Source organism: Osmerus eperlanus, chromosome 3 (genome assembly GCF_963692335.1).
Source record: "Osmerus eperlanus chromosome 3, fOsmEpe2.1, whole genome shotgun sequence".
In the NCBI taxonomy this organism is placed as follows: domain Eukaryota; kingdom Metazoa; phylum Chordata; class Actinopteri; order Osmeriformes; family Osmeridae; genus Osmerus; species Osmerus eperlanus.
The window spans coordinates 5,017,865-5,030,118 of record NC_085020.1 but is presented as its reverse complement, the minus strand read 5'-3'; the positions used below and the strand labels follow the sequence as shown (position 1 = coordinate 5,030,118).

At 44.2% G+C, this 12,254-nt stretch overlaps 1 protein-coding gene across 3 annotated transcripts in view; it reads left to right on the top strand.

Annotated features, from left to right (window-relative positions):
- Positions 1 to 12,254, top strand: part of gpm6bb (glycoprotein M6Bb) — a 28,088-nt gene that overhangs the window by 5,465 nt on the left and 10,369 nt on the right. Inside the window, exon 1 of one of the 3 annotated variants that reach the window (XM_062456709.1) lies at positions 10,744 to 11,147. The exons of 1 other annotated variant lie outside the window; for it this stretch is intronic. In XM_062456709.1, the coding sequence (XP_062312693.1) occupies positions 11,099 to 11,147 (49 nt within the window). In that variant the 5' untranslated portion in view covers positions 10,744 to 11,098. Of the gene's footprint in view, positions 1 to 10,743; positions 11,148 to 12,254 lie in introns of those variants that run through there. One more of the 3 variants, XM_062456712.1, reaches the window with a different exon arrangement.

Sequence of the window (12,254 nt, the reverse complement as noted above, 5' to 3'; positions counted from 1 at the left end):
AAGAGGAAGGGTGACACCTCAGGCTTGTGATGTCATCATGCCTGGGTCAGACAGGGCCATACCTCTCTGGCGAGACCAGGATCTGGGCCAGGGGATTAGACTAGGTCACAGTGAGGCGGGGCCAGAGTGGCTGCGAAGATCATGCAATTAACAAGATAGATGACTGTCTTTGATCTTGATCTAACTCATTCCTTGGGGACCCATTGTGTCTTACTGGCACTAGCCTAAGGCATAAGGATTTGTGTAACTCTACATGTGACAACAGTGGAGTGAAACCGACACAGGAGGAGCCATTTTACCTCTAAACGTGTCTGAGGGGATTGAATTACTTTACCTTTAAACAATCCCCTGTCCTCAGAAGTAGACGTTTTGGATCCAAGGAAAAGTGAATAATTGGAACCATTTGTCTTTCAGCCTGCCACGGGTCACATTTTGTTCCCTTCTGACCTTGTTCAAAAGCAAGAATTTTAACTGGATCCCTGTTTTATCGTTGGCTTGATCTGTTGTGCTTTCCTGTTGATTCACCTCAGATGCTCCTACAACCACCAGCCTTCTTGTTTGCTTGTGATGGTGGACTGTCGATGAAGAAAAATCATTTTAGTGGCAGCAGAGGCAGGAAAGCAGTGAGGAGGAATAGTCAGGGATGCCAACTAATCCCCTGCAAGGTCATTTGCAGGGAGCGAGAGAATACACTCTGAATACATTAGACTGCTTTTGAACTGTGGGAGTGGGGTGGTGGTGGAGGACTGCTAAAGAAGGAGCCTGTAGGATTGAGCTGTTGGCTGGGAGCCCATGGAGCATATTCAACCCTCCACAGATAGCTCTTTGTCCTCCACTCTTTCAACGCCGCTGCTAAACAACCATAAGACAAAAGCATTTGGGGTTCCCCTCCGCACCAATGAGAAGTGCTCACCATATGAAGAGCCATCCTGGCCAGCCCGCAACCATTCACACACATCCAAAAGGATACGCTCAGGACGTGTCGAGCAGACTTTTAAACACAAACCCAAGTAACCCTTTGTGACTCTGTGCTCTTCAGGGATTCGTGAAATTGCATCGGTAACACTTTCAATCCAGGTGCTTGTAAAGAGAGTTAGTTAATAGGCAATAAGGCCTTAGTAAGTTAGTATGTTTAATCAACACATGTTCATGTTAATAAGCATCTTATAAGGTCCTTATTACCTATTATCTAATTCTTTATTATTGGCATCTGGATCTAAAGTGTTACCAGTACACCCTTTAGTGATCAGCTATGGCTTCAACGAGCATGTTCCTACACCCAGGACTCTGGTGTTCACCAGGAAAACAGATGTGACTATGTGGGTGCTGCACACACGGATTGCCCAACAATGGCTACCATTATTTATATGTAGTGACGTGTGAAAATGACAAAAATAGATTGTACTAAGTCAAAAAGAATTATGCATGAGTGCTATTTCCGTTCAAGTCTTTTTTTTATTAATGACAAAGTGGTTACAAAAGCCATCTTATACATAGGCCTACAATACTTGGTTGTCTCAACTTGATCCTAAGGAGCACATCTTGTATGTTACGTAACATACACATGACTCATCCCTGGTCAGACTGGGGTGATTGAACTGCATGTGACTGCATGTGTGTTGAATAGTGTCTCCGGGCAATGACCACGATGGTCACACTGTTCAGCCAGGAATTATCTTCCCGTGTGACGAGGTCTCCCAAGTGAGGAGGCTGTCTACCTCCCATCCTCCTGAGAGAGGGACTTGATAGGAACGTCTGCTAAGCAGATGAAAATATCTGGAATAGCAGAGCAGTTTTCCGGACTGAGCGACAGCTGCAGGAAACCCAATAGCTCAATAGCTGGCGTGTCAAGGGAGCGTGTTTTGAGCCACTGGCTGTGTGGGGGAAATTACAGAAAGTGGACAATGAAAAAAAACGTAAAAAAAAATAAAAATAAAACTTAGTCCTCCACTTAGGGACTTGTTATGTCTCGTATGTCTACAATTGACTTTTGCATGTTCCCAACACAAATGACTGTGATAAGATGGGGAAGAATATTCAGTTCTGTCAAACTGCTGTTCAAAGAAATGTTTCCTCTTTAGAGTCAAAGCAACGCTATCGTATCCTGGTTTCTGAAAAAGTGAACAGCGCTGCAAAGCCCTGGACTAAATGAATACCAATAACCAGGAGCTTCAGGGGAGAGAGGAAATCCCACGTTTTAGTCAGAAAAACACATCAACCCCATAACTAGGCATCTGAGATCGCGGAGAGGAGCTAACTAGCATTGCTGCATGGCATTCACACTGCTGTGAGGTCTACCACGCCATTTTAACACCTGACCTCCGCTCTAAGAGAAACAAACTCTGTAACAATAGAGTTACCACAGCTGATGTTTGGAAACAACACAGTGAAGGCAGGAGAACATCTGGGAGGCACAGAACAGCCAGCCTCCAGCCTCACAGAACAGCCAGCCTCCAGCCTCACAGAACAGCCAGCCTCCAGACTCACAGAACAGCCAGCCTCCAGCCTCACAGAACAGCCAGCCCCCAGCTTCACAGAACAGCCAGCCTCCAGCCTCACAGGCTGCTGGTGCCCTCACTCACAGGCTTGGGACCAATTAGAGCTCTGTAGAACTATACTTGTAAAAGTGGACCAGAGTAATGAGATTTACTTGGAAGTATGATTCAGTGTTTCCGCCATCTTTGCACCATTCTTTATGCTTTATTCAAGAGGGTGAGACGTCAGTGCGTGTGTGTGTGTGTGCTCCACTTGGCATAGCACACATCCCACAAGCCGGTTTGATTTAGGCTAAGAAAAATACATTTTATGTTTTCTGGCCAGCTAACTTTTTTTTTTGCTTGGTTTATTTTTTGAAGACCTTGTAACAAATGTGATTATCTTTCACTCTGTTTTGATGTTTAAAAGCTTGGTTCTGGGGCTAATGTCTGTGTGTGTTTTGGTCTGTGGTTTAGGACAGGGCTGAGGTGAATCTAATGAAGAACAACATGGCTTTGGGACACATTAAAGTAGACTATGCAATGTCTGAGGCATGTACTGAGCTAATTTTAGTATCTTTCAGACGAGTGGAGGGTTTCACGAGTGGAAGAACACATGCAAATGAGTTTGACAGAGACTGTTGCTTTAAGATGGAATCTTTTTTAACCCTTGCACTGTTCATTGACCATAGGTCAATACATGGTAGCTTATGCTAGGCAAAGTACAGGTCTATCCAGGACTGAGTGTTATACAATGAACATGCAAGGTATTTTTTACGCATTGAACAAGGCCCTTTCTGCTTACTAATGTCTCTAGCAACACAAGAATGCAGTGATATAGCTCAGGGTAGATACATTAATATCCTTAAAATTGAGCCGTTTCCATTTTTAGTTCTCACCACCTGTGACTTTGTATTTCCTCTGATCGAATGGCATGAGGGATGTCAAAAGTTGGGGGACACACCACATGGTCCAGTTAGAGAACTCCCACTGTCCCCCCCATGGTTGGCACATCTGTGTGGGGTTGAGATGCCAAGTTCAGGTTGCAGCGGTCTTTGTCCTTCCAGGATTCAGCTCCCGGATTAGAAGCTCACAGCGCAGAGAGGAGTGCGTGTCCGAACAAAGGCATTAAAGTGAGCTGCCTGTCGCCTGCCCTGTTGTCATAGCGCTGGCGATGAATCCTGACACCGTCTCCTTTAGCTGGCTGGCCTGTGGAGAGGCCTGGCTGGGCTGAATGGAGGAGGCTGTCCCTGTGCTAAACAGAGCTGGGAGAGCAGAGTTGCAGGGCTAGGATAGGGTAAACTGTGGGGTCAGGGGTGAGAGGTGGGCAGCATGAGGCTGGGGAGAACAATAGTCCCGCCGATGGAGGGACGGGGAGAAAGAGCTCCCAGCAGCTGAGAGAGAGAAGGGGAATGGTGGGGGGCGGGTGGGGTTGCGAGGATAGTCATGGGAAACCCCCCAAGATTAGCCTGAGAGTCTTGTCTCTGTTTTATTATGTCTCTATTGTCTGTGTGTGTGTGTGTGTGTGTGTGTGCGTCGGTGTGTGCTTGTGCCCACAGGTTCGTGTGTGTTTGCCCTGTGTGACTTGACAAAACGAAAGTCCTTTCCAGCTTAATGTTATTCACAACGGCACCAGCTGTAGCGTGGGAACTTCTGGGAAGTAGAATCTCTGAGTCTGGAAACACTTGCTCTAACGTGAAGAGAAGTATGTCCATATTGAACAAACTGTAGACTGTAAAACATTGCGTGTACATGCGGCCATGTTTCCTGCCAACGGTAATACAGCGATACAGTATTATTCATAACACCCTTCTGGGTAAAAATGTCCTTTCCTTGTTCAATTCAGGGACTTTGATAATAGATTCTATAGCAGCAGCTGTTCTTTTTCATGCTGGGAACACAGTGGACTTCTCAGATTTGAGGTGGTTCACATGGCTGGGTAACAACAATGTCAAACGAAGTTTGTGTCTCTCTTTGCCAGACGGAAGTTCAGCTGTGATGTGAGAAAAAAAAGAAAAAAGAATAAGGCATGAAAAACAAACATGATTTTAAAGTCAAACAACAGTAATAGTTTCACATTTAATATATGTATTATTATATTATCTACACATAGTAGAAATGTTGGCCATCATCTGTAAAGTTTATATACTGTATGAAGTATCAATTGAAGGCACTGGGATGTTTTAAGGACACAGAAGATCTCACTAGCCTCACAGCAACTTTACATCATAGCAGACGTCAAGGCCTATTACATTGTAAACAACATCAAACCAGGCAGCAATGTTGAAATGTAAACAAGATACTTGGTATCTCGTAAAATGGCACTTGTATATTATGATTGTTTTTAGTTAGTTCATCCATGATAGACGCTGATAGACATATAGTTCATCCAATCACCTGCCAAGTATGTTTTGAAAGTGCCTGCCCTTTTCCAAACAGTTTCCAAAGACGATTTCCCAGATGGTTATGTGTTACAAACCATCTGGCGAGCCAAGTTAACAGTAGACCATCAAGTCTAGTATTATAACAGGTGTCAAACTGTGTAGGCTACTGTACAATTCTTGTGATTGCATTGATCGAGAGACGATTTTGCTCATTATTTGAATTTCCATTATTTTGATTATTTCACCAACCCCACTTAAAATAAAGTATTTTTGTTTTTAATACACATTCCTGAGCAAAAAGTTAAAAACGCTTCTGGAAATAATATCTAAAAGATTACATTTTCTGAGGTGAGCTTTTGTTTTATCCTTGATACTGTGTCCAGCTCCATTAAAACAGTAGACCACTCAGATGGTCTTAATAGGTGTTGTCAAGATGACTTAGCAGCCTGACAAGTGGAAGCAATTAGAGCTGATGACCATTATCGTTAGTCATCACTGAAAGCTTCATTAGCAGAGCTGCCAAGTGTGAATGTGGTCTCCTCCCCAGAGACACAAGGTGTGGAGGGGACAGATTGAGTCAGATTAAAGGGATATCGTCTCCACATGGGGGTCTTAATCACAAATTCTGTGTTGCTGCTAAAGGAAAGCAGTCAGTCAAGTGCTTACGTTATTGAAGAGCCAGAGCCATTGAAAACATTTACATAGAGACTTGGCTAAAGCAGAATTTCTTTTAGGATCTGTAGTGTTTGTTGTTAACATTGTCTATTATCTCTCTGTAATCGTCAACTAGGAACAATTACAGTAATACATCAACACAGCCGTTTCTTATTAAGGAGACCTCACTGAGCTGTTCTCTTCCCTTATCTCTGGAGTAAATGGATCATGGGGTTAATGGCTTGCTTCTGCTCACCCGCAGAGTGGAAATTCCATCCCAAATGCTTTTTCAGTGGTTTCTTTTATTCCCGAAGAATTATTGAATGAACTCCATTTACCCATGAGAGCAATGGAAACGTGCTTTGTTGTGATTTAGAACCTCAATTTTTCTAGTAGACCATATACTTTTTGAGGCCACTATTTTGGCTGTTCTAACATCATCTGAACTGATCTGAGGTAACTTTGTACTTCCATGCATGCTGAAGTGAGTGGGAAATAATTTGGCTCACCACAGAAACTGGCTGATGGTCATCACAACAAATCGAAAATACAGTATTCTCTCTCTGGAAACAACTGCATCATCCCAAAGCTCTATTCGATATCTCTAGTCTTTGGCACATTTACAACCTAACCCCCAGCTGTGCTCTCAAGGCTCAACGCATGGTGTTAAAGACAGCTGTAATCTTTAGGACTTTAAGGGGTCGTCAACCTCTGCTCTTCAAACCTGGTGGCAGATTCCACCACGGTGGAGCAGGAAACATGAGTAATGGGAAGCATCTGTGATTCTGTACTCCTGCTCCCAGCAGCCAATCCCACAGCCCGGCTGGAGGTGCCAGCACCAGGGGTGTGAAGTCACATGAGAGGGGAAACATGGCTGCCAGGCATCCCCAGTCTTCCAGACCCAAAATGACAGAAACACAAACATGCAATTAGAAAAGTGCTGAATCAGAGAACCAGGGAATTTATCTGGTCAAACACTAGCAATTAAACTGGGAAAGGAATTTCTACCAGTGGACAGCACAATAGTTTCAACCAGTTCCACAGGAGAGATTATGGGTTTTATAGGAGAATAATAGCTAAGGCTGATAGTTTTGTAACCGTGAGTGGAAAGGGTTTTAAATGATGGTATGTTGATGGAAACCTATGGGCAATGAGTTGGTATGCATGAAGAAATCCTTCGAGCACAAAATGACCCTGTGGTTAGTATCTTGAGGCTGAAGTTCAGACAGTATATCATCTGTTTTCTGAAGTCTCAAACATCTGAAGCAGTTAGGATGAACTCCATGTGTTTTTAATCAGTCTCCAAAGGTTGACGTTTTGAACAAAATGTTGGTAACTTTTTTTGAAGATTTTATTTATTTATTTATTCGAACCAGATTGACCACTATACAGCATCACTTGACTGAGAATCCTTAGTTTTGTCTGCAATCTGTTTGAAAACAAGTTGTTTTCGAAGAAACCTTGCCCAATCAGTTACCACAGCATGCCCCTTTGAAACACCATAAACAATGTTTTCAAACTATAATTGTATTTATATTTCAGACATTGACATGAGTCATGCATGTTTGTAATCCCATTGCTCAGTCTGACATGCAAGAGAAGTAACTGCCTCATTACTGTTGGTACGACCATTGTGGGTCTTCCTCTCTCTCCATGTATTCCTCTATAATGAATGAGGATGGTTACTCTTTAATGGCATGTCCACTTATTCCCCAATAAAAACTGCATTTCCTCTGTGAAGGTGCATCCAGGGGCTTCAGACGATGTCTGAGTGACATTAGCTTGCCTCCTGGTGTTCTTTGGAAGATCAAGACCTCTGATGTCGTATTCTTGTTGAGAATGGCAAGCCCTCAGCACATGTGACATTTTGGCCATATGTTTTAGAGAAAAGCTTTGGGCTGTGCTTCACCACAAAACACTGTAGTGTAGAGTGTCTCCCAGTTTAGGCCTTGTATTTTGCTGTATGTGATTCAAAGGTATAATAGGTAAGATTATTTCTTTAAGAAAATATATATTTCCCCCTAAAAACATGTTGTGTAAGCAAATGAGGCCCTCTGAGAATTGTTTAGTAACACAAACAGCTCAATGCCAGTGGAGCGGCCTGCTACTTTTCAACCAATTATGCTCCAGCAATCTTGTTCCAGCCAATTGCCTTTGGCGAGGCGGGCTTTGCTCCTTGGCTTATTTTGTGTAACCACTGTTAATCAAACTGGAACTGGTGGAAAGAATATAAGTTCACACTAGAATCGTGGAAGCTTTTTTTGAATAATATAATGTATTTTATAATATTACCTAGTGTAGCTTTAAAGCTACTGCATTTCAACTGCTTTGTTCTTGTTTAGCCACATATTGTAAATGGGTCAACAAACAAGAGAATGGATGTGCATAATTTTATTTTTATTTTATTTCTATTTGGAGGATAACCCCTTGAGGTGCAGCATCTCGTTTTCGAGGGGGTCCTCAAGACACAAGACAAGGACAAATACATGCACATTCAAACTCGCTCAAGTTCCCCCACCCCCATAATGGGCACATGGACCAGTGCCTTCGTGAACAGATCAATGGAGTAGTGCATCATGCCAAAACATGAAGTCAGAAATATAGAGCACATTGACTTGCTGTATTAAGTATTAACTAGGTCAACATAATTTAAAGTTACCACCTCATGTAGGCTATGAGTAAGGTCTTCTTACGTAATTCATCCTCACTCTGCAGTGTAAAACGAAAAACATCCAGAATCCTTTAGGAATTTAGTCTCTGTAAGGCTTCCCGAACAGGTTTCCCCTCATTCCATCCTATGTGATGTCTTTCCCTCTGGTCCATCCATAGCTCAATTAGAGAGGTTGGCATGGTGAGGGTGATGTTTCAGCCTGTTCATGTGAGTGAAAGGCCCCTGCTTGGCCAGAGCCTTGGCTCCATGAGAACTCCCATCTTCTGTATGGGCCAGGCAGAGCACAGGTCTTCACGGGTGAGCGAACACTGAGAGACCATTCAGGCCCAGTCTCATGCCATAAAGCCTGACCCACAATGCAGCTCCTTGCATTCGACCAGGATTCATCATCATTCAGATGGTGTCCTTGACAAGGGGGCTGGATCTCCCTCTCTCTCCGACCCCAAGCTGGCTCTGTAAGGCCCTCAGTGATGCCCTGCTTTGTCACCATGTGCGGTTGATATTCTCACAGTCATTCAACCAATCCAAGTGTTTTGGGGAAATGCGTTGGCACTCCAGTCCATCAGGCACCGTCTTGCAATCGTTTTTTTGGGGGGGTAGCGTTGAGGTTGTTCCCACAGATGGCTTTCCCTGTGGCCTAAGAAGCCCTTTGAAATAAAAAATAGACCAAGAAAGCAGACAAAAAAGTCACAGGGCCATATATTAATTATGATATGAACCCAAAGGACTGCTGAAACACATTGACTCCCTTTGAATTTCAGAGGCCCTCACATGCTGTTTGAATAGACTGCAATGAAAGTAGAGAGCTGTGGTTAGAACCTGGAATGTGTATGGAAGGGAGTTATTGTTTTCAACATCGCAGTTACAGAGAAGCGCTGTGACCTCCTCGTCAGGAGTGCTGGGGCCTTTGCTTGAAGGGCTTTTTCTCGCCTTCACTTCTGAGTTGTTGCTTCTCTTTAATGCTTTCCCTGAAGGGAGTTGAGCTAAATAAGGAATTGATTTGTTACAACAAACGCTAGTAGCATAAACATGATGCAGTGCCAGTCCAAAACAATTCTGCACTTTTGGTGACTGTTTGTCTGAACAGTTTCAGAAGAATAATCAAAGCTGAAAGCTGAGTGCGTGAAGGGTGTCTGCGTAATGGTCCAGAAGCCAACTATTTCTAGCCGATGGACGATTTCATAAACAAGCCAGTACCATACTGTAGAAGAAAAACTATATTTTGAACAGGGTGCAGACGTCTACATTTATTGCATGTTTGCATTATGTTTATTGTGATTTTCTTACAAAACAGATGAGATGGGGAGAGTTAACCTAGTTCCTGTGAACTGGAGCTGTGCAAAGCTGAAAACTGAGTGTCTATTAGGAGGGAATCAACTGTCATCTTCACTCATGTGTTCCCTCTTCATGTTTCACAATTCCTTTAGTGGAATAATTACAAGGTTCACCATAATGTCAAAGCCTCAGATGAACCACTTACATCAATTAGTGTCTGTCATGTTGCCTTCGACCAACATGAAATATCACCTTGTAGGCCTAAACTCAACCAAAACAACCAGCAAATGTCTCATTCCTTTCTGAAAGGGGTCTAAATCTGTCCTTGTGATGTTTTTACAGGGTTGACAATGAAAGTGTCTGCAGATTTGTGGAGAGTTTGTTGTTGTGAGGTCCCTGTTAAATTCACTTCCCTGAACTTTGAGGATCCAATCCCCCATCTGGTCTCTGTGGACACAGGAGAAGACTACTCTAGCTCTAGCCTCACCTCCAGCTTTACTAGCTCGCTAATTAGCTGGCCTCAGGAGGCTTGGCTTAGCTGCTCTAAGCCAAACAAATATTGCCAACATTGTCTGCCTGCTTCCCTGTCTGCCTGTCTGCCTGTCTGTCTGTCTGTCTGCCTGTCTGCCTGTCTGTTGGTCTGTCTGACAGTCGTCTGTGTGAGTGTCTGGTTCTCTTTTATCTTAATCTTTCCACCCCTTTCTCTCGCTCGCCCCCCCTCCCCTCTTTCATCAGAGCCTTGATGTTTCTACCATACTCACTATGTCCAAACACAGAGGACAGCCCTTTTTCTTGTTTCTAGAGGAGGTGGTCCTCATCCTTCTCTTTTGTCCTTTTTAAAATGAGAGCTGGGAGTCAGCAGATGGAGGGAAGACCGCTACCAGAGGTCGTTAATGTATGCCACAGGGATCAGGGGGCATATGGTGGAGATCAGGGTGTGAAGGGTCTGCCCCCTGCACCCACCCACCCGCCCGCCCACACCCAGCACCCAATGATGTAAGCAACACAGACTGGGGCTTTCATCCCTCTGGAGCCCCAACCCCCAATGATGTAACAAACCCACCCTCAATGGTACACCGCCACCCAATTGTCAGTCATGGTGCCACTCTATTAGACATTGAGGAAGAGACTCGAGACGCATCCTATAGGGAGAGTCCTTGGGTGGGGGCGGGGATATTGTGTGTGTGGGGGGGGGGAATGGGCCAAATGTGTAACACAGACAGAATCCCTAAACAGTCAGTGCGAATGAAACAAGTGCACAGTATTTTCTGTGAAAGTGGATTCCGAGGGACACAGAACTGGACTTGTAGGTTAGCTGGCAGCATTGTTCATGGACCGTTCAAATCCAGTCTGTCAAGACCTCTAAAGCAGAACTGTGCCTCAGTCAATCAGGACAGAAGGAAAGCGAGGGAAAACGTGAGAGAGGGAGCGAAAGAAAAGAGAGTAAGAGTGAGAGAGAGAGTGAGGGAGCGAGAGAAAGAGAGAGAGAAAGAGAAGAAAAGAGTGAGTGCAACAGAGAGAGAGTGGAAACGTGCAAGAGAGGACGAGACAGTGAAGGAGAGAGCGAGTGGGGGAGCGAGCGATAGGAGGAGAGAATTTGCTTAAAGGAAGAATTTTTGGTGGATTGGCTCAAAACCACCATGGAAACTACATCAGAAGAGAACCAAGGGCAGAGCCAGGACAAAAAAGGTACCATTGAACACTAACAAAAGGCCAGTTTAGCTCTTTTCACAACCTTGTTTACTGGAGGTTTAACCTACTTGAGGCTGCTTGGGCTCACGACACAATAGCAGGGTTAGACTACGCTCAACGGGGCTCCATGCAAACTCATTTGCTCCGCTGACAATTATGTCCATTGTAGTTCACCTATCCCAGCACGGAGATATTGTAATAATGTGTGCTTGGTCTCATTTTAATTTACAGTCTGTCTGTTCAACTATCACCTGTTCCATACTAAGTATTTATAAGAGGCTCTTCTTCAAGTGTTTATTGTTGGGTCCGCTTGAGCCAGTCATTTCATTAGTGGCTGCCGTGAGTTGTGTTAGAGTCACTGTTAAGTGCTGTTTATTTAGTGCAAAATGTGGGGTGCATCAATCATAACTGTACATATTGTGTGGGTCAGTGTGGGGCTTTAGTCAGTGAGTGGGACAGTAATGGGATTGATCAGAGGGTCTTGTGTGATGGGAGACCAGAACAAAGACAAGCACATCACCAGTCACACTGACACCACTGGTGATTAATCACTCTACTGGGACACGCACACACACAAACCAGCACAAATACAATGAATGCGCCCTAACACATTCGCATACAGGTGCATACAAATTGACATACTCACACACAAACACACACACACGTACTCATGCATACAGATCACAAAATGACTATGTACACAACCACGACCATTGGACTCAGCTGATATGGATTTCACTGATTTTTCTTATCCTTTCTCTGCCCCCCCCCCCCCCCCCCCCCAAGAGAGAATCATAGCAAAGGACTCACTTGGTGTATGCATCTGAAATATGGTCACCACATCATAACATCACTGTACCCTAGCTACGCTTTACAGTGACACTGATTTCTGCATGCCTCTATCACTCCAGCGCTCTGTCATGATTAAAGCAGCAGTCTGAACAGAAATCATCAGTCATGAGCGAGCTAGCATTAGCCGGCATTGCCAAGCGCTTCTATCGTTCAGTAAGCGTGGGACCACCTCAGACACATCAGATCACTTGTTCTCTAGAGGCTGGTCATTACCGTGCAGATCTCCCTCCACATCGCCGTGGAAACATCTGA